We start from the raw sequence: 26719 nt of genomic DNA, 5'->3' as shown, positions 1-26719 counted from the left end.
AGATTAAAGAACAGCACATATGTATGAAGAAAAAAACACTTAAATATCAAATAAAGCACAGAATCATGACAGAATATCCTGTACAGAAAGAAAGAGAGCAGTGAAAGTACCACAAGCAAAACAAGATTAAATAAAAACTGAGCCTGAACTGAGCCTCCATTAGATGACTGACCTGAACTTCAAATCACGAAATTAAAAACAAGTCAAGTAGATCAACATGTGCAGTGTTTACAGCTTCTAGTGTAAATCCAGACTTAAAATAAGTTTATTTAAATGCTGTGTCACACAGTCTTGCTGTAAAATACAACACAGAATATTCTTTATTGTAAACATGCAGCCTATTCATATGATTAGGCCGAAACAACATGTTATCATGAGAAAAAAAAAAAAAAAAAAAAAGGCCAAGCCTCCATCTTATCTGATTACTTTGGCAGTGGAGCTGAGTCGGACTGGTCATCAGTGGGCAACACCGACTTTTTGAAACATCCTCTACGGCAGATCTCGGCGTAGCTCAGTTTCTGGGAGTCCTTGTCAATCAGAGCACAGCAAGATCCGGATCAGGTTTATTCTTACTCCTTTTCTACATGTTAAAGACTTGCATGTTCATTTTTTTTCTGTGCTACTCTTTTCATTGCAGCATTAACCAGGCCAATTCATCAGCTGTACACAGACCACATACATGGTGAACCTGACATTCACATGTCCAGGACAATATCATCAACTTCTTAACATATTTTAATGTACTTTTTTTTAATTAATAATGTCTTATAAGTACTTATTGACATGTGTCCACAAGTAAAATGCAGTGTTATGATGTTTGCTATGAAAGGATGCACATTTTATTGCATCTTACAGGTGACATTAGTAAACACAAACACACATCCACAGAAATTAAGAATCTTTCAACTTAGACAAAAAACTAGTGTGACAGTTTGTTGCGACAGCATATCATCACTAATATTTTTCCAACATTACCAGGAGTCAGAAACAGTAATGGGCACAGTGGAGGATGATGAGGTAAGCTATAAATATCTGTATCTCTATCAGCTATTGGCTGTATTAATCACAAATCAACTTTGGTCTAAAACAGAAACTAAATACTCTGGAATTTTGGGTGTTTTTGGGTATTTTTACAGCAGGTATGAAGAAGCAACAGATTATCCTCCAAATTATCACTTAAGAGCATGGTATCTATGGAAATAATCCATCTATTTATCCCTCTGAATGGTGATTATTCACTTGCTGCACAAAAACCTCTGTCTGACCACACCATAATGGTGACGGATGTGGGAAAACACTGGCATATGAAATACTACCAATAAGACATTTGAAAACATATTTTTAACTTGTACAAAACTTGTAAAAAATAAGAGTAAAGTATTAATGACACATGTTGCAGCGCAGGAGACACAACAAAACAACAAGCAAGTAAAACAGCTGCTAAATAATTCTTACTGAGGCTTCTTCCTGAGGGAGCTGAGTTAATGTTTCCTCACTGGTTGAGACCTTAGAACTCTCCTTTACAATCCTACAAAGAAAAACAATCATCTCAGCTGTTTGCAACATGACAGTTGGAAAACTGCAACAGTTTGCACACTTATTATCTCAAGAAGCAGGCTATTCAAAGTTAAAAAAGATTAGAGAAGCCAACACTGCAGCAACAGATTGTTACTTATGTTGAGTAATTTGAAATGTGAGGAAGAGGTAAATGTTAAAAGGGGACAGACTAAGTTAAATCAAGTAAAGCATCACCCAGCTGCTTTCTCAGGGATAGTTACTGCTGTGACACTGGCCGAGCCTCCTCTGACGGCTGGGGTGCGCAGCCGCTGCTGCTTTTGTTGGGACCCTGAGAGGAATAAAATCACACATCAACCATCTCTAGATGAAAGAGCATGTCATAAAATTCAAGGACTACAACTCATGATTTCACAATCTTCTCACTTTCATAGTTCTATTGTTTTCTTGTCTTGAGAAGATTAAAGAAAAAAGGCTCACCTACCATGATGTGCCTGAGATTCAGGCGAACATTGTGTGTGCGAGGCAGACAGTGTTTGTTACCTTGATGTTGCCATTAGATGCAGGTGGAGTTGCTATGGCAGCATTTTCCATAGAAAGAGTAAGGCTCTCCATTACAGTGCTCTCAGGAGGAGGAAAGGGCTGACGAAGAAGACCTGGCAGATTCTATACAAACACACTGTGGTCAGCTTTGAGTTTCAACACTTGGAGATTAAAACTGTTTTGTGTACACACCTGACGATGTTGAGTAGACCCTTCCCAGGACTTTGCTTTCTCTCTACCCCTTTGGCTAAAGTTTCTTCTATGTTGATGCAAAGACACAAAGGAAATTACTGGCGCTACTCAGAAAAAAGTTTGATTTATACATCTACATCAAAGCAGACTCAACTTCGGAGTACCCACAATTTGTATGTTTCAGAACAATCAGTATTTCACTATTTAATAACAACATTCTGCTTGCTGCTTAGAGCAAATATTTCTCATTGATGGCAGATTTAGTAGAGTGTAAACTCTGCAACTAAAAAGCTACATCACATGTGCCTATAACAACACAATGGTTGACAATTTAGTATAAATGAGTCTTAAAATTCAAGGACTATAACTCAGGATTTCATTGTCTTCACACTTCCACAGTTCCATTGTTTTCTTGTCTAAAGTCTTTTGTTTCAAATTATGGCCTCATGTCTGCATTTAGATGGTAACTTTTAGATGGACATCTACCCTTTGTCCCATTTTCTTTGGTTTGATTTGCTTCGATTTGATCATGTTTAAGCAGCCTAACAAACATCCTGATAAACTGGATTCTGGGGTAGTTTATCTATTAAATAAAATCAAAGGTGATAAATGAAATGATTTAGTGAAAGCAGATTTGTGATTTTAATAAAATTGCAATGAAGGGTGTTTCTTTGATCATTTTTGTTTGTCTTCATGATTTATTTCTTCATCTGTAATTGTGACACAAGGAAGGACAAAAACAGAAAAGGAGAAATGACCACAGGAGTTGCTGTCAATCTTCAGAACTTATTTTAGAACTGAGGTTGCAGGACAATAGATCCTGGAAACTCCATTAACAGTTAAAAGTTAAAAGTCAATTTTAATGTGAAATAGACTAAAACCTAAAATGTCACCGTTTTAGTCCTTGTTCGAAACCAAATGCAGGTGTTAGAGAATGTTTTGTTCATGCAAAGTACTTTCTACACAGGTAGTGGAAGGATTAAACAACTGCTATAACATTCAAATTATTGTCCAGCAGTTATATGTTGTGAGCTGTTTCTACAGTTTATGGACAACATGAACTGCATGGGTGAAACTACAGTACCAAGACGTTTGTTTTTTTTTTACCTTCTCTGCTCAAGGGTGGTTGAAGAAACTTTCTTGTTGGACTCAGTCATTCCACCCTTGTTCTGTTGGTGCAAGCTGCTGCGTGTCCGGCCTCGACCGGGCTTTGTGGCGGATGAGGAACGATACAATGATGGCTGCTCTGATGGCTGAGAGCAGTTGCTTTGCCAACGATTACCACCATGGGACGACCTAGAGCCTCTACTGGAAGAACAATGAAACACCTCGCTGATCAGTGAGTGTTCTAGGCCATGAAAGCAACAGCATCAAAATCAGACAGCAGAAAATATTTTACCTCTGCTTTTGCTGGCTGTGTGGTTTGAAGTTGGAAAGCATTGCAAACCCATCCATTAAGTCATTTGTTGACAAATGGGGCTGCTTGCAAAAATTAAAAACAGCTTAATCGCACTTTTGTTGACACATAAGACTGAAGAAGCTCAGAAGGAGCCAAACTCTGATTTAATAAGTTATAAACAGGATCTACAAACCACAGAAAACGAAGATATGAGAAAGACATATTTTCTTGTCTGTGCAATATGTATTTCTGTCATATCTTCTGTTCCTTAACATCGCTTTATGCATATAAAGGACCAACCTCAGCACATTCTGTTGCAGCTGAATTCCACACCTCACTGTTGAAATCAAACAACTGCTGTGTGGGCTGCTGGAAAATGGTCGGCGGGAAATAGGAGGTGTATTGATTGCTACACTGATCCAGCTGGACGGGTCTGTAGCCACTTTTTGAAGCGCAGGTAATGACTGGTATTGTTTTAGCCTTTATCCTTGCCATGATCGGCTTTCCCTTGAACACCCGGATCTCTTCTCTCAGGTACTTGTAGGCCTGAGGACATACACACAGCATGTGCAGCGTGAAACTGAGTAATTTTGTTTTCCAGTCATGTCAACAGCTCAGTTTGTGACAGGAGCTTACAAACATCCTTCTGAATGATAAAATAACAAACAGAAATTTTTGTATTGTGATTAAAATTCCTTAATGACAAATGTCTCATCAGTCATCAAACAAAATAAGAGCTTTGTTTTACCAGTTGTGCATCAGCTTCTGACTGAAAGGTGATGAACCAGTTGTCGTTGTGTACACACTCACAGCTCGTGAACTTTGGCAGGTTTTCTCCTTCAAAGAGAGCCTCTACCTCCTGCACAGAAGAGGTAGCATCAATCACACCCACAAACATTATAAACACGCATCCAGTCAGTTACATTTCAATCCACAGTTGGAGAAGATGTAGAGAATCTTGTTTTAAAAATGGGTTATTTATGTGTGTGTAGCAGCAGTTCTTACCTCACGAGGTGTGGTGTCAGGAATCTCCCGCAGGATCACAACACACCGGCTCACTCCAGGCCGGACTTTCATTCCACATGGAGAAATCTGGATCAGTGGCAGGGCTGCCAGTCAGGAAGAGAAAAGAATACCAACTGATTCATTTCTATATCAATTATTACTTTACATATATCCACATTTAGCTGATTATTAAAAGCTTCATGCTTGTCAGATATACAAATCCATTATGAGCAGAAACAAACACTGACTTCTAAGAACATCACAGATGACGTTCAGGTCTGTGGTGAGGTTCTTGATCTTGTCAATGCAGGCCAGAGTGGCGATGGAAATGTATTGGTCACTGTCCATCTGAGACTGGAGGAATAGATCGCTGCCAAGGTTCTCCCTGAGGAGGGACAGGGGAGCTGGTTAGAACAATTCAAGGAAAAAAATCCAGTTTTTGAGTTTTGTTTTCATGCTCTGATGATTTGCTGTTTCTTACAAATGCAAATATAAAAAACATTAAAGATGGCTTTTAGATTAAGGCTCAAAACTATGGATTAAGCTGAGTTGTTACCTGGTCAGACAAGACTCCAAAACTTGGCCCAGTTCTTCTCTAACCTCATCTGAAATCAAGGAAATTCATTTGAGCTCACAGATTCAGTGCATATACTTTTTCTATTTCCAGCAGGTTTCACACACCAGTCCTGGATTGTATCTGGAGAATGACAGTATCTCCAGTCATTGTCTGCAGCTGCCTTTTCACATGTTTTACACAACAGGAGAGAGATGTGTTCTCAACTCCAGAAAGCCTCCGAAGTGGCATCTATATAAAATCAGGGATGCTGCACAAGGTTGCCATCTTATTTATATCTCTCAATGAGTTTATATCAACATTACACGCATTTGTATCTATTAGTAACAAATCCTGATAGATTACGGAAGCCTCAGAGCTACAGTGCCTGCAGAAAAATAGCTTGTATTAAATTAGTTAAAAAAAAACAAAAAAACAACTGAAACAGATAAATACCTGTAACAGGTGGGCCAGTGGACTGTCCAAAAACCACAGGAACATCAGCAGTCAGTGTCTGATACTCCACAATACAGGGATTAACTTCAGTAAGGTCTGTGTTCACCTGAAACTCTGGCAGATATCCTTAAAAAAAGGAAAGAAAAAGAAATCTAACCGTACAATAACTCCTGTGTGTCAAAGTGTCAAAAACAAATGCAACTCCAGCCTACCTTCCTGATGGATCAGATTATTGGGAACCTGTAGCCATGGCTGCTGAGGCTGCTGGTATGCAGCATCAGGGACAATAAAACTGAAGCTGGCATCAGTCCAATTTCGGGCATCAGGGCTAAGGTTAGTGGCAGCCACAGTTTCCTGAAATCAAAACACATGAAATGGGTCAAATGCAGAGCTGAATTTTCTCGGGATTAATAAAGTAAAACTATAATTATAATAATTACTATTACTATTATGCTTAATAAGATACCCTAAAGGGCAAGACCGGGAGATTTAAGAGGCAAATAGTTTCTTATATGGTAATTAACTTCCAAAAAGAGTTGATCCCAAATAGCAAAATTTAATAGAGAACGTAATTTAGCATACAGTACAAATTTAACTAATAATACAAATCAGTATAAAGCTGAGTATTGGAGTTGGTGTGATCCCTGCTGTGTTTTAATAAGCTGTCAAATATTTTATAATTCAATATCTTGCTCTGCATGTAATCTCAGTGATACTTTTAGCGCCATCATTGTCTTTATGGATTTTAGTCGTGGTGTGGACTCTACCATCGACTTGTAATCAGACAATGTTAAGAACCATTTCTCTGTAGTTAATATTTTAGTTACAATGAAAAAAATCTTGATTAAAAAAATCTTGCTTCAAAAAGTGATTCAGATTTGCTCAAATTAAAACTAAGGCTGTCAAATAATTAAAATTTTTAATCAGATTAGGCTCCTGTTGAGCTGAAGTATAAATCCTGTCTACTACCTGTCAGCTGCCTTGTGAGTAAAGGGTCCTGCTCTGGTTGTATCTCAGAACTTGTTCATAATTTCTCTCATCACATTCACAGCCCCTAAATGATCAGACTTTTGTCTGCAACATTTGCACAGCACCAATGATTTAAAAAAAGACATCCCCTTACTCCCTTTTACTGTTTCACTCTCCCTAGATATCTGAACCTGATGTATCTTCTTAGATGTGTGCATGGCTGTTTGATGACAGTTTCAATGGAAACCTCATTAATACAGAAAAGTAATATGAAATAAAGCCACATACAATCTAACTGAAACAGGCTGTTATCAACATGTTTCATTCTTCAGCTTTACGTGATAGTGACATGGATCTAACTGAAATGAGACTGATAAATTTTTCTTACTGTAGCTAGTGTTTCCAGAAAATATGTGCTGGTATGAACCATGAAAGGCTAGCTTCCAGCTTTTATTATTATTATTATTATAATTATAATTATTATTATTATTATTATTTTAAATGCAGGAGTGCTAGTGTTGAATTCTCAAGAAAAGTGAGGAGAATGACGGTGCATTGATGCATTTAAAAAATTTTAATGCAAATAATTACATAATTAGGTACCAAAGTTATTTTTGGCAGCCTGAATTAAAAATTATTTATTTGAAAAGTCTGGTCTTAACACTCTATGCACCTGTTTAAAAAGTATCTACATAGGCCTTTTTAAAACTACTCTGAAATTCAGGTTCATTACATTTAGTTCTAAGAGTTGTATGAATTACCATCTTATGTAATCTCTCTTCTCAATCTGAAAACTGCACATGCAAGTTTTAATTACATGTGTGAACAATAACTTATGTAACACCGTGAAACAACAACTGCTTCCATATGCAGTGTGTGGTTAGTCTGTACATGAACACATCCATGCATAACATAAATGACTAAGGCACATGTCCTGTCGAATACTTTCACTCAACCCAGCCAAAGCACATGTTGAGTGAACACTTACAGACTGAGTGTAATTTGTGTGCCAGTCCCACACACAGGATCCCTGAGGCATCATGGTGCTGTATGGGTAAGCTCCAAGCAGAGCCATAGAGGGCTGGATCTCTGACACTGAGGATGGGATCAGTTCTGTGTTGCTGCCCTTCTTGCTTTCATCCTGGCTGCGTTCAGCGTCACATGCCCCCTGAGCCCACCCCTCACAGTTCTCTTCCAGACACAGCCTGATCCAGGGGTCTGGGTAAAGTCGGAGGCAGACAGAGGACTCTGCCTCCTCTCCCAGTAGCTCAGTTACCATCTCCATCATCCCTCCTTCATTCTCTCCCTTCTTAGCAGTAACAAGTGGTTCATTATCCAGTAAGTGAATTTCATAAGACGGGGTTGAGGCGTAAATGTCAATCTGATTTGGGTCCACATCCATCACATTGTGACCCTCTTGGCTGCTCAAGATATTGTCAATCTGACCACTGTAGTCATCTACGATGTTGTGTTTGTCATGCCCAATGGTAACAGTGTGAATCTCAATGCTTTTGGAGGTAGTTTCAGAGAGCAAATCCCTGTGACTTTCTGAATGCATATCATAAGCTAGAGCAGGGGACTCAGCTGGTGATGTGTCCATCTTCATCTCATTCGTTTCCTCCAAGTGATTTTTATCTGATGACTCTTCCAGTTGTGATAAACTGTCAAAAGTGTCATCCTGTATACCAGCATCCAGTTGAGGGTTCACACAGTCAAAGGAAACACTGGAGGCAAATATTTTTGTGGATTCAGAGGCTGGATGAGAGCTACGGGGATGCTGCTCCACTGCATCCACAGATTTATGCCTGACTGGCATCACAACAAGTTGCTCGATGTGAGTCAGCTGTTCAACGGTCTCCTCTACTTTATTCTCTGATGGATTTTTCTCTTGTTGGTTGGATCTACTCTTGGTAGCAGAGTTTTCAGTCTCAGAAGTGAACAGAGAAAAAGAAGAAAGCAGTGGAGTGGAGGAAGTATGAACAGAAAGCTTGCTTTCAGCAGGCGGAGGCTGTGTGAGAGGACTGTGACTCAAATCCTCAGAAATCTCCGGGCCCTTAGGAGTGATGCTTATATTTACACCCACACGAGCGTTGCAGTGCTCAGACAAGATGTCACATTCTTTATTACTCCTTACTAAGTCAGAAGTGTTTTGGTCCATTTCAGGTAAACCAATGGAAACATTACCTCTCTCACTAGATTTAAATTTCTGATGAGTTTCTGCTTTTGGAGTTTCAACTGCCCCACTGTTGAGGACATCCTCTGAGTCAAACACCACCCCACCCTCAGTGTTCAGACCAGAGGAATTAAGCAATTTGTCACAGTAATCAAACTCAGTATCGCTAATCAGGCGATTACATAGTAACTGTGGATTCACCACTGTGATGGATTTACAGTTATTTTTTGTTGACTGTGAGAGAGGAGCCAGATTTGTGAGGCCGGCGATGGCCATTTTAGTGGGCGACAAAGACAGTGAGGAGCTGGTGGAAAGCGAAGACACCTCTGTGAGAGTCGTATCGGCTGTACTACTGTGACCAATTTCACCCTTTCCAGTATGTATTCTGCGAATGTTCACAGGGATAGTTTCACTTTGCAGGGAGGATTCATCTGTTTCAATCTCCCCTCCGAGCAGAGGGAATACAACCTCCTCATCTTCCTCCTCCTTGTGGATCATATTTAAAAATCCCGGGTTCAGGTATGAAGTGTTGGGTTTAGAGGTTTCGGTGGCTGAGTGTGAATTTATGATGTCCAGCTCTGCTCTGAATTCAGACTGCTGGAAACGACCACAGTCAGAATCAACGCTCTGATCAGCGTCTTTCTCCTGAAAGTCAACCATTCTTTTTTCTGTCACATTACAGACGTCCTCTGAAGCCAAGCAGTCCTCTAAGTACATAATCTCGCCCTCTGAACACTCACTATGAACTTGAAAACAGTCCTCTGTCAGTATTATCTCCTTTGACTCTCTGACTGTCCCATCTTCAGCAGCTTCATTCTTCTCCTCCACATGGACACATGTAACTGGCATTGTGAGATTTGAAACATCACATGTAATTGCATCTGTTTCTATTGCAGCTCTCTGGGAATTCAGCTGTGCAGACTCACTATTCTCTAGTGAGGATACCGGGGGGTCTTCACTACTTTGATGACTACTAGTCAGGAGCCATGTGTCAGACACAGAGTCCAGGGGCACAGCATGGGTGATTTGTTCTGCTGAGCGTGTTTTAGCAACATGTGACTGGAGAGAAGTTGTTTTCTCATCATGTGATTTGCTAATCATTTTAGATTCTGTGACATATGTGTGGTCCCAGACTGTAAATGCCTCTGATTGGCTAGAGTCTGGGACTTCCGCTAAGCAGGGTGGGGGGGCTGTTTGTCCTTCAGCTGTGTGCAGTGACTGTGTTGCTCCAGCTGTTTGGGGCTGACTGTGCTCATGGTCATGTTCAAGGTCTTCGGCGTCAATAGAACATATGCTATAAAAGCTCCGGCTCTTTGTTTCCATAACACGACAAAGTGCTTCTGTGCTGATGCAGGCTTCCCCGCAATCCTCCTCCTGGTGTTTTACGTCAGGAGATTCCTGCTGTGTCCCCTGACACACTCTGGTCACCCAAGGCTGGTCGTGTGGTGCCTCACTCAACATGCAAGCAGCAGAGGCTAACCTGGCGGGAGCTGACCAACAGCTCGCTGGCTTGTATTCCATCTGCTCCTCTGGGTGCCAACTGGACCATGATGCTCTGAGTGTTGTCTTCTGTCTGAGTGGACTCTGTGTGTGCCCCTCCGTACAAGGATCTGACACAGAGCTGAGTCTCGGAGCACACGTGACACTAGAAACTGTCTCTGTGTTTGTGCTAGCTGTGATAGTAACCTTTTCCTTATAACTGTTCACTGGTTTAAGATCCTTCTCAGTCTGTAAGTTGCTGTCACTGCTGGACATAACTGCTTCAGTCCAAACTTTGTTGTCCAGTTCTGAATGGCCTTCCTTGTCCTCCAGAGCTTTCACATCAGCCTGTCTGTCTGGCACATAGTCCTTCTCTTCCTCCAGACACACGTGTTGAGCTAAAGCCATAGCGTGCTGCCTGACCTGCTCCGCTGCTTCACTCACTCCATTGTGGGGCTGGGACTGTATTAAACTCCTCCTCTCACTCTGTAGACTGGGGTTGAGCTCTTTACTGCAGCAGCACCCCATGTTCTCCGGCCTGGAGTTGAAATAAAACAAACAAAAGAAAAAAAAAAAAACACTGCTGTGGCTCACACCAAAAGCCGACACAACATAAGACAGAATCACAGGCAGCTCCTCACGAGAGCTCAGCTACTATCCCTCCCCCACTTTTTCCCTGCCCAGGGTAGCAAATGTGAAGGAGCTCACATGTCCCTGCCACTCAACACAGGGCTGCATTGCATGTATTAATATACTGGACACCCCTGGTTGGGCTACAGTTTGAGAGGGTCAGCACACGGCACATGGTCCAGCAGCCACCAATCACAGGATGGTGGTGAAACAGCCTTCAGTCCTTCTCCTCACTTTAACTTCTTCCAGTCATTCACATCTTTTTCAATCCCACTGGCATATTTCTAATTGAAAAACATCACTTTTTACCCCACCCTCCCATCTCACTCCCCTTATTGTTTATGCTGTCTGGAAAAAAAAAAACTTTTTATTAATTTCTCAATTATCAATGGGTACATTTATTAATAAATAAGTTTATTTAACCTGTCCTGTTTATTAGGTGTCTGTACAAACTATTGGATGTTTGGATAAGATGAGCTCTCAGCTGCTACACATTTTCCCTCTTATATGAACAGAAGGTAAACAAACAATGGTTGGCATGTGGTGTCTGAATTGTATGGCCAATGTTACATTACTTTACATCAGATATGAATACTTGAATGTGTCACTGTAGTGAGGTTTTAGTACCTGGTTATTGTAGTAGGAAAGAGGAATAAATTCTCCAAGCGCTGGCTGCCCCAGTAGATCAGCTGGATACAGTGAATTCTGGTCTAACATCACATTGCACAGGACAGAAGGGACACACACAGGACAAGTGTGGCTGTTGTTCATGGTCACCAAAGAGACTGGCAGGGGAAGCGGTGCAGAGAAAGGGAGTGAGTCACGAAACCAGCCGGCACCATGAAAACACTGCTAGGGCTAAATTACTCAATGTGGACTAAAACAGAAACATATGCAGATGGAATTAAATGTTTGTGCTCATTTAAAAGATTCCCCCAGGTTTGTCACTAGTTGGTACTTTATTTATCAACATAGTCATTCAAAATTTTGTCACCTTTTAACCTAGAAGTGTTATATTTAACGCAGTTTGCTCTCCAGTGGGCCAGAACAGCAAAATAACAGCATAATTACCTATAAGAAAATAATAATAACTAAACCTCTATTTTTTTTTTGTTTGTACATTATCAAGATGTTTACATTTAATGAAAAATCTTTTTAGAAAACATTATGAACAGCTTAACATTTGTGGAAAGAAATAAGTTTTAACGATATTTTGTCTCAGTTACACATTAACATATTTTCTTTATTTACTAATCATATTAAAGTCTTTTTTATGATAAATTATATATAAATTTTATATTAATATCTGTATTATATATATATATTATCGATTTTTTATTATTTATTTTATATACTTATTTACATAATTTATTTTTTACACATTTACATTTACATGTGCATAACAACTGACAAATCACAATGATCTACAAAATCACAAAACATTTACAGATAACATATTTTCCCCTGTCTTGTGTTATATTTAAATATAAAATATTAAACTTCACATGGACAAATTAGGAATTAAAGTTATTTTTTTCAATAAAAGAAAAACAGTTAATGTCTTCTATGACATTTCCACATTTGCCAGATTCATTCATCATATGAATAATTTATTGGCTGGAGCCTTTAGATGATGATGATGGTGATCAGTCAATTTGTTTCATGAGACTGGAATACAAACAAATAATTAAGTAATCTTTGGGAATAGTTCTCCAGGCTTCTGAAAGGACATTTCAACGCTCTTCTTTGGATGGTGGCTGTCTTTTGTTCTGTTCTCTGTCAAGATGATCCCACCGTGCTTCGACGTGAAGGCTCTTGGGAGGTTCATCACTCCATTCGACCTGTTGCCACATATTTTCAGTCCAGTCCCTATGTCATTTGGCATACCTCAGCCTTTTCTGCCTGCTGTTACTGGAAACCATGGACCACAGTAAATGGGTCAGTTGAAGGTCCAGATGCATTTGCCAAGTCTTTTCTGGACATTTCCCATTTCCCGTCACTTTCAGATATTGTTCATCTGCTGTTAAGACCTGACAATTCTGGTTGTAGCAATGCTTGGAAGTATAAATATACAGAGATGAGGGTTGGATTAATACTTTTGAAAAATACTGCAATTAATATCGGTCGATATAATAAATTAATCATTATTAATTAATATTTAAAAAGGCACTACTGAACTAAAAAGGCTAATTCAGCATCCGTGTTGTATCCTGTCTCTTCTCTGAACCCTCTCCAGCTAGTAAAAGTCAGTCCAATGTTGTAGCGTAACTTATCTCTTGCACTGTCACTTTCCCTTTGTTTTTTTCTCTTACTTCATGTGTCCTCTTGGATTTCTTTGTTGAATCAGCCAAGTTGTAATTTTTCTTTATATTTTGCTTCCAATGAGTCAGATGTAGAAATAGTGACAGTTGTGGATTTATCTTGAGAACTAACTTTGCTGCCTTTTAGTGTGTGATATATGATTTACAGTTTACTGATTCACAGTATTTTTCATCTAAAAAAAAGTAATTTCTCATTAATAATCTCTAGTAAAAGCCAACTTAACTGACAATAACAGTTATTAACAGATATTCTGTTATCATTCAGTTTACACATAACATCCTTTTTGTTCTTTTTTTTCTGTTTTCACAGAAAAGAAAACTCGACATGAAATTAAAAAACAAAAAAAGTGTAGCCCTGCTGAGCCCATTCATATGTCAGAATTTATGCTGCCGGTAATTAACGTCCACAATCTGATGTTTAACGTTTGTCAAGCTTCGAAATTGCTGCTTTACAAGCAAACTGTAAGCGGTGAATTTTTCCCCATTAAAAAAGTTTTATACACACTTTACATAACAACAGAGGGTTATGAACAAAACAAAAAATGAATAAATAAAACGTGTTATTAGTGTCAAGTATCAAACGTTAAGACTTGGTTTGCTGTCAGTTTACCTGTCGGGTCTCTGATGTTATTCGCTGCAGCTTGACAGGTCAAGTTACAAGAAACACTTGCACAACAATTAGTCAAGCTGTCCAAGATAAAAACAAAAAAAAAAAAAAACTGTTGTCCACCGGGATGTGAGAAACATTTCACCTGAACATCAGCTCCAGGCTAACTTAGTCAAGTTAATAAACTAAGACGTGAATCAAACGCTGTTAACAGAAACTAACGGTTTCCACATTATGGTTGTGTCATCCTAATGCAGGTTAGCTTAACTCGGATACAAGCAGGCTTTGAGCGGATTGTTCTCACGGACTGAGACTCAGAAGCTCACCTGGAAACTCTTTTCTCTGGGAATGTTGACGGGTTGTGTTTTGGGGGGTGTACGGTTTTCCTCTTTGTTAGCTTCCATGAAACACCTGTTTAATTCGTCCCCAGTTGTGCACAGTGTTGCCAACTCCTCCGTAAAGGAAACTAGCTATTGGCTGTCCTTAAAGTCGATAAATGACGTCAGCATCTCATTAGCATAACGAGCCAAGTACATGTATTAGACGCTGAAGAAAGGAGACAGGTGATAAACACACTAAATGCGTTTTGAATGATAATCCTTCTGTCGATTCTTGTTTGTTTTTTATGTTATGGAAAAGGCGCCTCAAGACTTTTGATCACAACTTTATATAGAAAAAAGTTTATATTCTCATGTGAAATTTTAGTTTCTGTATTTTGCTAACAATGAGCAAGCAAAATTCAGACTTTTGCTTCTTGTTATCTATAATTTTTTAAAATCAGACATTTTAACGAACATCATTTGTGACACACAAATCCAGGTGAGAACTTTTCCAAGAGGAAATCAAGGAAATGAAAAGTACAAAAGTAAGTTTGTTCCAATCACATCATGTAAAAGTAGGATGGTTTAATAAAGAAAATGCATTTTCTCAAAGATAGAGATCTCAGAAATGAAAGCCTTGTGCATAAGACTTACAGGAAGACAAATTAAATGACCATAAAGAAAATAGTATAGTCTGAAATAAGAAGAGTTCCAGCACAACTGTTTTAATCTCAATCCTTTCTGAAAACAGTCTGATCAGCGATGAAGCTGAGTCTTGGCATCCTGCAGCCTACTTTGCATCAGCAATTTGCGCAAAGTCTTGGGACAGTGTGTGGTTCTGGATCAGGAGTACAAGCTCCAGTAGATGGTGTTAAAGAGCAGGTAGGACAGAGGAAAGGCCAGCCGTGAGTACGAGTCTATCATGTAGCTGTTGTTGACCAGTAGGTCCACATTTTCACGCACCGAGCGCTGTCGCCGTAGGCGAGTCCCCTCCATGGGGCGGATGTCTGGGTTCTGGGTTGGTGTGGTCAGAGGGTCAGTGGTCAGTGCGGGTGCCATCTGAGAGAAAGTGGTCAGCTCAATGTCATTGTCGTGGAAACAGCCGTCAAAGGCCATCGCCTGGCTGGCGTTAAAGGTGGAGGGGATCTGAAAAGGCAAAGAAAGAGGACATGCTTTTAGTTTATACGGTCTCATACTGAAACAGACTTTAATATTTCCATCCTAACACATTCTTAGGTTAACAGTCATTATTGGGACAGAAATCCCTGATTATTTGATTAAATTGAAGAAAATGATCACCTGGCTGCAGTTTCTCTCAAGTGTGTGGTGGAGTCAATTAGTTTTCTTTTTAAAACATATTCAAGCAACTACTTTTTTCCCCTTCCAAAAGTGTGCACAACTGTGTAAATCTGTGCTCAAGCAAAAACACTAAAATATACTATGATATTACAATGTAATTTTGCTATTTGGCCACAAGAGGGAGGCATTACATAAAACATTCTTTGAGTGAGTCCCTGCTTTTATCAGGATGTCCTCCCAGTATTCACTTCATGTTTGTCCACTGTACTAACCTTCCCCCGCTTCATCTTTCTCATCTCCTCCAGAGTGGTGCAGTAGTTCACGGCTGCATATTCGATGACAGACAGGAAGACAAACAGGAAGCTGGTCCACAGGTAGATGTCTACTGCTTTCACATAGGACACCTGGGAAACAACAGCACACACTTTCACATGTACAACATCTCAGAATACAAGCTGTTTTTTTCTTTATTTATTTCTTTTTCCTGACTTTTTCCCACCCAATGATAGTTTATTATTATTATTAATAATAATAACAATAACAATAATAATAAATATTTAGTTTTAAATCATTCAATTGATGGAAAAAGTGGAAAATACACCTAAATATCATTATGCTCTTAAACAAATTCAGAAGTTCCTTCCAGTTTTCTTTTACATTTGCTATCATCTTTGCTATAACCTAAATAGTTTTATGTTCACAAAATTTATATTGCATGATGTGGATAACTTTGTTTTAACAATTAAACCTTAATAAATACTGTTGTGACTTGAGTATTGAGATATCAATGATCATCTTGTACTTTTATTAATCCGTTTGCATGGTACTGAATAAAATTTTTGTCAGAAAATAATCAGAAAAATAATCAGAGATTCTCCTGTAATGGAAAAAAAGTAATATTGTGCATACTCTTATAGTATTATGATGTTCCACTGACAGGACCAGACACCAAATACAATCTTTCCAATCATGCAAAAGAAGAGTTTAGAAATTTAGATTCCTCTGCTTCAAACTTCATAGAGGCTCATAAAGGATTGAAAGCTCTGAGATATGCTGAACAGCTGGATCACAGAGAACCTCAAAGACATCTTAAAATTCACCCTGAAAACCAACAAATGCAGCAGCTACCTGAGGCATGGAGGAGGACACCCCGGTGATGATGGTGGACATGGTGAGCACTGTGGTTATACCTGCAAGAAGACAAACAGGTCACAACACAGTTTGTTTTCACACAAATTTTATATTTTGATACTAAATAAATCTCCTGTTAAGCAGTAAATAGCACAAGTGCCAGGAGTAGATTCCTCATGCTCTGTGGAGCTGTGTGACGTACTTATGAGCAGTCATTGTCTTCAACACAGAAATAAAGGTGTTCAAAAAGTTTCAGAAACAAACGTCCCTGTTACAGAAATATGTGGGACAACCTGAGCTGTGGGCTGCTCTTGCTTACATTGACAGTTGTTGGTGCTTTAGCTTTGCTTTGTGACGGAGTGAATCTAGGTGTTAAGCTAACCTTCAGACAATCTGCATTTGAGCAACTTGTAGCATTATCTCTGAGGGCTGTGCATTGATAGGTAAATGGAGCCTTTAAAAATATCCACACTCCTTCTCTCACTTAGGTTGAGAGTGACACAGATGGAAAATCTTTCAAACTGTATTTTTTTTCGGGGGGGGGGGGGGATGAGGTTTTATCTTAAATTTTATCTGTAATATCTTTGTTTTATGTAAAGCACTTTGAATTGTCCTGTACATGAAATGTGCTATATAAATAAACTGCCTTGCCTTGCCTTGCCTTGCCTTGCCTTAAAAGATAATTCTTATAAAGATTAAGGTAGATGGAGACACCACTGCTCTCATAGCATTTGGTAGCTCATTCCACAACCATGGAAGCATAAATGAGAATAATCTGGACTGACACTGCCTTGTTCATAGGGATGGTCTTACCAGATGACATTTATGAGAGGAATGCTGGTTGGAAAGGAGCATAATCCTGTATGATTAGGTTTTAATAGCTGCCTTCTGGCTGCAGACCCTGCAGTTATTTTGTGGGCAGTATTGGTGACTTGAATTTTATCCAGTGAGTAACATCTGTCATTGTCATGTGTCCCTTTTGCATGATCAAACACCATATGCACTGCTGCCTTTTGGACTCTATAGAAAATTTGCAGTGCCTGCTCAGAGAGCTGCATGATGACCACTTGGTCTAGATCGAGCAGCACTCAAGTTGCTTCACTTTGCAAGACATCAGGCTTTGACGGCAGGTTAGACATTAACTGTTCATACAGATAAGTGCTTCACATATCTCCACTGTCAAATTATGAAACAGCCTGGTTATGGGGAGTGACAGATATTGATCAGGACTTAGATTTTTGTTGGTTACCCAGAGACACTCGAGCAGGAACAGCCCTCCTGTCAATCCAAAACGAAACCCATGAGAGGACGACCATTAGCATCGTAGGGAAGTACGTCTGCAGCATGAAGAAGAAGATGTGCCGCTGCAGAATGAAGTTTATGAAGAGACGATTGTACCAACCTGACAGAAAAATAGAGGAAGACACTCAAATAGTTTCCATTACAGTGTAGATTAATTTACTCCATTCCTTTGGTTATCAGTGTTTCTACTAAATTCAAAAACCTGCCAATGCAGATTTGAGTATTAGTAGAGAATGAATAAAGTCCAACAGATGTCGGGTGACAAGGTCGGTGATTAAGTTTGTCCTAGAGATTTCATGGCCCTGTAAAAAACTGTTGAATTTTTCCACTCTTACAACATGCGAATCATGCTATTTTTGGCTGCTAAATATAACATGTTGTTAATCAATACCCACTAAAGTCTGTGTGTATGTATGAATGTACTTCCTACAGCCAACCTGTTTCTCCTCAGGCTTTTTCATTGCCTCCTGGAAATGAACTCTGACCCTAACCTTAAATCACGTCTATATCCTAAACCTGATAAATACTATAAGGTGGCTCCCACACTTTTTGGCAAGACAAGTTCATTTGTATAGCACATTTCATGTACAAGCTAATTCAAGGTGCCCTACAGGAAAAAAAAAAAAAAAACATTACAGCAGAGTGCAGGAAGCATTAAAAAGGACAGTAAAAATATTTAAAAAGAAATAAAAAGAATTAAATCAAAACAGAAAAGGCTAAAAAAAATAGTAATACAAGTTCCAGTGTGAAGACTCCACAACATGAGTTATACCACTGTAAACACATACCGGTGCTGCTGTAGAAAGCCAGGCCACTGGAGGCATGGAAATGCTCAATGAAGAACTGAGACAAGACAATCTCATCTGTCCTCAGAGAGTCGTTCCCGTTTTTCCAGTAAAGCATCAGGTCGTTTTCATTATAAGCATCTGCAGAGAGAAGGAGACCAGGGGAGGAAAAGAAACAAGACTTCTGCTTTATATCATAATTTGGGCACATGAAAATGTCAATATTGTGTTTGTGTGTGCATGTGTGTGTGTGTGGGTGTGTGTGTGTGTGTGTGTGTGTGTGTGTGTGTGTGTGTGTGTGTGTGTGTGTGTGTGTGTGTGTGTGTGCGTGTGTGTGTGTGCGTGTCTCACAGCTCTCCAGCTCCAGTGAGCAATTCTGTGTGTCCAAAGGAAAGCTGCTGAAGTCCATCGAGCAGAGAGCGGTCACGGTGACCCTGAAACACACATTTAAACAGCTTTCAGTACACTTATTGCTGCCCTGCAGAAAACTTTAATCACATCCCAGCGGGATGTTCCCTGTAGTTGCCAAGGGAAGCTGTAAATTGTTTTTTTTTTTGGCCTTCTTTCTCTGGTGGGCCACGTTGGGCTGCCTGTTTTGGCCCCACATGTTAAGAAATTCTCTGGAGCAAGAGGCAAAGCAAGAGAAGCCAAAATGTGCAAGCATGGAGATGTCTCTAAGTTAGAACTTTAAGTCAGAGCTCTAAATCATTGTCAGTTTTCTGTGTAACAAACTGAGCATCTGAACAGTATCTAATATGGTTTTTGATATGAAAATAATTTTTGATTAGCATATTTAAGGTGCTCTGTGATGACTTCACTGCACAAAACTAATCTTTTGTTTTATTTCTTCCCAGGTTTACTGTTTTAAAAGGAAGCTGATCACTTCTGCAACCTTCTGCTCCTCATTCTTTGTATACACTGCTATAAAAGGCCAGTTTGATCTATGGTTCTGTGTTGTCTAGCTTAACATGGTTACTGTATGTTTGCAGGTTTTGTTGTGTATTTTTAATCAAGTAAAAAAAAAAAAACATATGACAACAGTTGTTAACAAAATCCTTTATTTTTGTTCCATTCATATTGATTGCAATTTGTTCTCTCATTTCTTTAAATAAAATTTAATTTTATTAAAAAAAAACAAAAAAACTAATTGCCCTTTAATCAACAAATGTTATCTAGCAAAGGGTAAATGGCAAATATTAACCATTATGCTGTTTATAATGCTTGTTAGAATTAAGTTATTATCTGTCAAGTATTTTAACTGGCTTAAAGAACATCACATGAGGGGCAAGAACTACATAAAAAATTGAATCCTTATTTCCCCAACTCTAATGGAGCTAAGATAGTCTGGAAAATGTAAATACAAACAGAAAGCAATGATTTGCAAATCTTATAAATCTAATATTTTATTTGCAACATAACGTAAACAATAAATGCAATAGCAAAAATGACATATTTAATCTTTTCATGGAAAATATTAACTGTGAATTTGGTGGGAGCAACACATCTTAAAAAGTTTAAAAACGGGGGGGGGGCAAATTGAAATTTGCATAAACCAAAACCAACCAGAACATTTGACAGTTAATTAGGTTGATTGGCAAAACGTCAGTGACATGTCTGGCTATAAAAGGAGGCTTTCAGAGAAGCAGAGCCTCAGACGAAACGCTGGCCAGAGGATCATGGTTCATGTTTTGCCAGGCCTCTAGCGATTGCTTCCTCAATCAGGTTCATTCGTTCCACCTGAGTGCTCCCAATCCTCACCTGTGCTCAGCTCTACTTAAACTCTCTCTAGTCTCTCTTTCCCTGGCAGACTTTCAACAGCCTTGTGCCAAGTTGAGATACAGCGTTTGTTTCTATGGTCCAGTTTTCTTCTACTGACCATGCACGTCCCTGGATTACCCTTGCCCTGCCTTCAACTAATCTTCCTCACCTTGTGATTATCTAGACACAGACCCCTGCTCTGATCTATGACCACCAATTCTCGCCTACCCCCTTAAATAAGTATCCTGACTTCTGCCCCTTTGTGTATGACCATTTCCTGTTCTCTTGACCACACATCTGGATATCGGACGTATGCTCAAACTGTTGAAGCTGTTGTTTTCTGATCCCAGAGCCAAGCTGTCTTGTAGTGTGCTTCTGCACCACATGACCAGACTGCCTTCCCAGGATCTTGTTACCAACCACCATCCTCTCTAATTCCTCACAATAAACCAACCTCTGGTTAAACCTTTAATGTTGTATGTGGCTAAATTTCTGGGTCATCCATTGCACAGAGGTTCACCAATCTGCTACAGGCTCATCTAGAAATTGTGGAACAGAAACACTGCTGTCTTCTCTGGACCAAAGCTAAAATGTACTGAGGCAAATGGAAAACTATTCTTTGGTCAGATTATTTCAAATTTGAAATTATTTTTAGAAACCTTGGACACCATGTCTGTGGAGCGGGACCATCCAGCTTGTTATCAGTGGAAAGGCCTGCATCTCTGATGGTATGAGGGGGACGCATCAATGTGTATGGCAAGTGTAGCTTACATAGCTGTGAAAGCAATAATGTTGAAAAATATATAGAGGTTTTAGAGCAACAACTGCCCCCAACCAGGCGTTTCTCTCAGGAAAGGCCTTGCATTTTTTATCAGATGATGCTAAATCCCATACTGCATCTACCAGGACAGCATGGCTTCCCAGGAACAGAATCCAGGTGCTGAACTGGCTTGCCTGTGCCTCAGGTTCCTCATTAATCAACCATTCTTAGTCACAGATTTGTGTGTGAGAACATTTTCACTCAAAGTGTAGAATTTAGTATCTTGTACTTACACAAGTAATGTTTTTAAATATAAGAACAGCTCAGACTATACATATGCACAGGAGCTAGAGTAGAGAAACAGAATAATTTTTTTCAGGTGCCAAAATGATCTTAGCAACCACATTGTTTTGTCAAAATAATAATTACAAAGACAAAAATAAATAGCTTCAATGGTTTCAAAACTTACAAAAGACACCTGTGACAGACAGGTGGGAGATAAGGATCATTGATCTGCCTGTATTAAATAATATTGCAGACTCCACCCTTTTAAACAAATGCTGAAAGAGACCCTGTTAGAGTTCTGCAGTCATTTGGGATCTGTGTTGCAAATTTATATTAACTACCATTCTGGTGAATGCCACCATAATGCTGGAAATGTGTGTGTAATTAATGCCGAATTAAGTCTCCTTCATCTCTAAAATATAAAACCATCTGAGGTTAACCAGAGAGCTTTACAGGATAAAAATACAACCTCCAGGAGGAAGTTCTGTTGGTTTCTGTCCTCCTCCAGCTGCAGATATGTCTCGTCTGTGTGCTGCAACACTTAATATTTCTCTTGAATTGGTTTTATAGTTCGATATCAGACGGTTTAGTAATATCTTTTTAAAAAAAAAATACAGAGATCTCCCCTTGATCCCCAATCATTTACTGCACCCCTTTATTACTGCAGTGGATTGTTAAAGGATATTTGACTTCTGCACTCAAATTTTTGCAAATGTGCTTCAGATGTATTGTTTAAAATAAATGTTAACTAAACTTGAATAAGTGAACTAAGCAGAGATGTTTAGTTGACTTCAAGCTCAGCAGAAATTCTTTGTTTCCATCACTCTGGGGAAAATCACAGGGATTTCTGTTTGACTTCTATAGGGATGTGTTGCCTCTCTCTATGGTTGAATAAGGGCATTTCTGAATGCAAATAACAATGAACAGGCACAAGCAGGTGATTTACAACATGTGGAATTTATTAACAGCTGATTACTTACTAAAGGGTGTTCGACTGGCCTCCGCATGTTTGATAAATCAAGATTTATTTGTACTTATGACTAATCTAAATATCATTATTAGGATGAACTTGGTAGGAAAAAAATTTGGTCTCCTGACTTTTCAGATGTTTACAGACAGTCGAGGGATGCTACACAGTGGTAATGGTGACCCAGGTCTAACTTTTTTTTTAACTGTGTTGCTGCTATCAAATTGAATATGAGCTAACATTTTCCATTAGATAGTGAAATGTCTCAGTTTCAACTTCCGATGTGTTGTTTAACTTCTATTAGGAATAAAATATGGGTTTATGAGATTAGCAAATGATTGCATTCTGTTTTTATTCACATTTTACTCACCATCTTAACTTTTTGGGAATTGGGCTTGTCTAAGAATATTTCATGGTTTCAGTAATTATTCTTATATTTAACTATTTTAATTCATTTTAAATGGGTTTGATCTGGTCTAACTATTGGGTTTGGTCAAATGTAATGGGGAATTTCTCATTGTTTATTTTTTATTATATATAGTTTAAAAAAATCATATAGTAATTTATAGTAAAAAATCAAAAAGGAACTAATCCATAGTTCATATAGTTTTTGGCTATATCTTCACAAAGTAACCATTTATTTACCAAATTAAAATAAGCTAATAATACTATATATGTTTACTAAGCTTTAGAGGAAGTCATCAGTCTGTCTGTACCTGACGCTGTAGAGGATGTTTCCATCGGGGTAAACACGCAGCATGATGTTCTCCATGGTGGTGTCATGGATGAAGGAGCGTTTGGAATGGACAAAGAAGACGTCAGGAACCCAGATCTTCTTCACTAGTCGAGAGTCAAACGTCCGGCTCTGGTTGTTTTGAGACGGAAATGACAGCCGTTCGTCTTTCCAGTAGTGTCGCAGGTACAGAGTCATGGTGAAGTCCTGCACGACGCAGACATGCAACACAAACAGGATGATACTCAGCTTTCATTTTTATACTCTTGACAAAAATACAAACGCGACACTTTTGTCTTTGCTCCCATTTTTTATGGGCTAAACTCAAAGATCAAAGACTTTTTCTATGGACAGAAAACCAGTCAGTATCTGGTGTGACCACCATTTGCCTCATGCAGTGCAGCTCATCTCTTTTACATAGAGTTGATCAGGTTTTTGATTGTGACCTGTGGAATGTTGGTCCACTCCTTCTATTTGAAGTTGCTGGATATTGGCAGGAATTGGAATACGCTGTCTTATACGGCAATGCAGAAATTCTTCGGTCATGCAAAGTGATTGTTGCAGCAGCTGTCAGGGTGACTGGTCTCAGGTGATCTTGGAGGGGAAGATGCTGGAAGTGGAGGTCCTGGGATGGTGTGGTTACACGTGGTCTGCGGTTGTGAGCCCGGTTGGATGTACTGCCAAAGTCTCTGATATGCCTTTGAAGACAGTTTATGGTAAAGAAATGAACATTCAATTCATGGGAAACAGCTTTGGTGGACATTCCTGCAGTCAGCATGCCAACTGCACGCTCCCTCAAACTTGGAACATCTGTGGCGTTGTGCTGCGTGATAAAACTGCACATTTTTAGAGCGGCTTTTTATTCGGGGCAGTCAAGGCACACATGTGCAATAATCATGCTGTCTAATCAGTATCCTGATATGCCACACCTTTGAGGTGGATGAATTATCTCGGCAAAGGAGAAGTGCTCACTAACACAGATTTTCAAAGATCTGTAAACAACATTTGAAAGAAAAAGGCCTGTTGAGTCCATAGAAAAAGTCTTAGATCTTTGAGGTCAGCTCATGAAAAATGGGAGCAATGGGAGTTTCTATTTTTGTTTAGTATACTTTAATGAATTTGATCAAAAGTTTGCAACAAGACCACATCTTAACTATTTGTTTGTGAATCATTGCTGTTCTTTAGTCTGATTTTTCAGTTTAACTACCTTTTTAGTGCTAAATACTGCTCAGAAATCAATGAAATATGAATAAATCACATATGGTATTAATGTATGTTTCTGGTAACCAAGTATGTAAGGTAATTACAGTGGTACAATGTCAAGCTGCCATTTTTTAAGCATGTTTTTATTTTAGGAGGTTTAAAAGGAATCTGTTCTCAGATGTGACATGACTGGAATCTGAACTCAGGCTGCTATGACAAAACCCTTAATCTCTCCTGGTTGGAGGAACATGTAAACAAGTAGTGGGCTCAGTTCAAAGCTGCTACTTGAGGGGTCACAAACCAGACAAAGGGAAGCAACAGGAAGTGACATCAGCCCATTATTTATCACTGCAATAAATTCAGTAAAATGCCTGAATTCTCTATAAATTTATTTTTGTACATTGAGTCTAAGAGTTTAGATGAGACCAGACAGTTTGAATAACTTTCTTGGAAATTAAAATCAGCTTTAACCACTTTAAATTTAATCCTGTTTGTTGGTGCAAACACAAACTGTCCCGATATTTGTTGCAAGTCATTAAAATTTGTTTCGAAATGCTGTGATCTACACTTGGGGCTGGGAAACACTTTATTCAATGATACAACTACAGTCCAAGTCTCCAAATTTTAGTTTTCAGTCTTGTGAGAGCTGCATTTGCAGGATTCAGTCATTATTTATGAGTATTAAACAACTTGTTTCACACTGGTGTCCTAACATCACATTCAGATTTAACAGTTATTTTATTCATCACTCTTGATTCGGATGCTCTTATGTGTGTGATATCACATTCACAAAATAGTTTTTCACAAGGGTTTGTGAGCTTACCCCTGTAAACCCTGCTGTCTTTAGACTCTGTATACACTGACTGTGCTTTGGGGTCAAAAATGACCCGCCCTCACATATCGCAAATAACTCAGATATCTGAGTTTTCCCTTTTTACAAAGCAGAAAGACTGCATTCATTCAGTAGACACCACTTTTTCTTTTTTTTAAACAGCTGTCATATATGTTTTACCAACTGCAGTTAACACTACCAGCTGCCCCCAGGTCATCTGGAAGGCTGTTGCACATGTGAAGCCCATAAAAATTAACAGATGCCTCTGGACATGTTTTAGCACCCGCTTACGGAATAAATAAGAGACCAGCCCCCGTTGACCTGAGGGCTTTAGAAAGTTCCCAAACTAAAAGCAAATCTGATAAATACTTAAGACTAAAACCTTTGAGAGCTTGAAAAATGAATGAAAATATTGTAAAATGAGTTTGGAAACACACAGGAAGCCAGTGCAGAGGTTTTTAAACTGGTATGAACTCTTTTTCTGGTCTTCGTCAGCAGACGGTTGAGTTTATGTGTTTTGTGCACATGCAGCAGATTCTGCAGAGGTTTATTTCTCAGCCGTTGGATGGTAACCCGAGTCATGCTTGAAGCTCAGCAGTTGCAAAGAAGCTGAGCTCAAATGCAGGAATGAAACTCACCATGTTGACCTCTGAGATGCTGTCGATGCTCTCCACCTGCACATCGATGCCCACAGGGATAGCTGCACCTGAAATGATGACGCAGTTAGAGCTGCAGTCAATAACTCAAACTCTAAGAACAATGAAGACTCTACAAATGTCAAATTTTAATAGTGATGCAACATTGTTTTCTTCTCACCTCAGATTTTTTTAGAAAATAGTTTTAAGTGACAGTTAAGGTAAAAAAAAAAAAAAAAAAAAGTTTAAATTATTGTCGACAATTGCGACCTGAGATGTCAGGTCATGTGAGCGGCCTGAGAAGGGAGGTTAGCAGCTGAGACTGGTTCATCCAGGCTGACTGACCTCACCTTTCTAGGACTGTACGTAGAGATCTGCAGGTTCAAAGCATTTTACTCAATCACAGCACTAATGGCTCATTTATCTCATCATCTTATTTAATATCTAAAGACATCTCACAAGGTTAAAAACAACATTTTTAGAAGAAAGGTATCTTAAAGTCAAGGTTGCTAATTTAAAGGCAAAGGCAAATTTATTTTTATAGCACATTTCATGTACAAGACAATTCAAAGTGCTTTACATAAATCGTGACAGCAGGGTGCAGACAAGTGCATTAAAATAAAAAAGAAAGAAAGAAAGGAAGAAAGAAAGAAATGCAATTAATTAAATGAAAGCAGAAGGAATATGCTAAAATAAAATAGATAAAATGCAAGAAATAAAGTTAAAGACAATATTAAACCATGATTCCAGCTTAAAAGAACCAGATGTAGATTTTGACTTCTAAATAAAAACTATTGAAATGCAGCAGAGAACAGGTGGGTTTTTAACCTGGATCTAAATAAACTGAGTGTTTCAGCTGATTTGAGG

At 38.9% G+C, this 26719-nt stretch overlaps 2 protein-coding genes across 6 annotated transcripts in view; both read right to left on the bottom strand.

The window, feature by feature from the left end:
* Positions 1 to 344: 344 nt before the first annotated feature.
* On the bottom strand, positions 345 to 10722 carry LOC121628873. Of its 5 annotated transcripts, none has more exons than XM_041968245.1 (15): positions 7621 to 10722; positions 5876 to 6017; positions 5664 to 5789; positions 5211 to 5259; positions 4903 to 5039; positions 4655 to 4758; positions 4398 to 4508; positions 3950 to 4195; positions 3650 to 3732; positions 3358 to 3558; positions 2251 to 2317; positions 2059 to 2181; positions 1779 to 1846; positions 1456 to 1528; positions 345 to 527 (listed from the first exon to the last, which is right to left on the bottom strand). In XM_041968245.1, exons 1-15 carry the CDS (start codon positions 10690 to 10692, stop codon positions 423 to 425), a joined length of 4707 nt encoding a protein of 1568 aa, XP_041824179.1. In that variant the 5' UTR covers positions 10693 to 10722; the 3' UTR covers positions 345 to 422. The 5 variants fall into 5 exon arrangements, 4 of the variants coding, with proteins under 4 accessions (XP_041824179.1, XP_041824181.1, XP_041824180.1 ...); XM_041968247.1 differs by having other exon boundaries at positions 3358 to 3555; XM_041968246.1 differs by having other exon boundaries at positions 3650 to 3729.
* A 4003-nt stretch (positions 10723 to 14725) lies between these two features.
* Positions 14726 to 26719, bottom strand: part of LOC121628874 (gamma-aminobutyric acid receptor subunit rho-3-like) — a 32353-nt gene continuing 20359 nt past the window's right edge. Inside the window, exons 3-10 of the mRNA XM_041968250.1 lie at positions 25856 to 25923; positions 23166 to 23389; positions 19031 to 19113; positions 18683 to 18820; positions 17842 to 17994; positions 16590 to 16651; positions 15734 to 15865; positions 14726 to 15308 (exon numbers count right to left, since the gene is read on the bottom strand). Coding sequence (XP_041824184.1) covers positions 15006 to 15308; positions 15734 to 15865; positions 16590 to 16651; positions 17842 to 17994; positions 18683 to 18820; positions 19031 to 19113; positions 23166 to 23389; positions 25856 to 25923 — 1163 coding nt within the window. The 3' untranslated portion in view covers positions 14726 to 15005. The remainder of the gene's footprint in view (positions 15309 to 15733; positions 15866 to 16589; positions 16652 to 17841; positions 17995 to 18682; positions 18821 to 19030; positions 19114 to 23165; positions 23390 to 25855; positions 25924 to 26719) is intronic.

Source organism: Melanotaenia boesemani, chromosome 18 (genome assembly GCF_017639745.1).
Source record: "Melanotaenia boesemani isolate fMelBoe1 chromosome 18, fMelBoe1.pri, whole genome shotgun sequence".
NCBI classification, from domain to species: domain Eukaryota; kingdom Metazoa; phylum Chordata; class Actinopteri; order Atheriniformes; family Melanotaeniidae; genus Melanotaenia; species Melanotaenia boesemani.
This window is presented reverse-complemented; position numbering and strand designations above follow the sequence as displayed.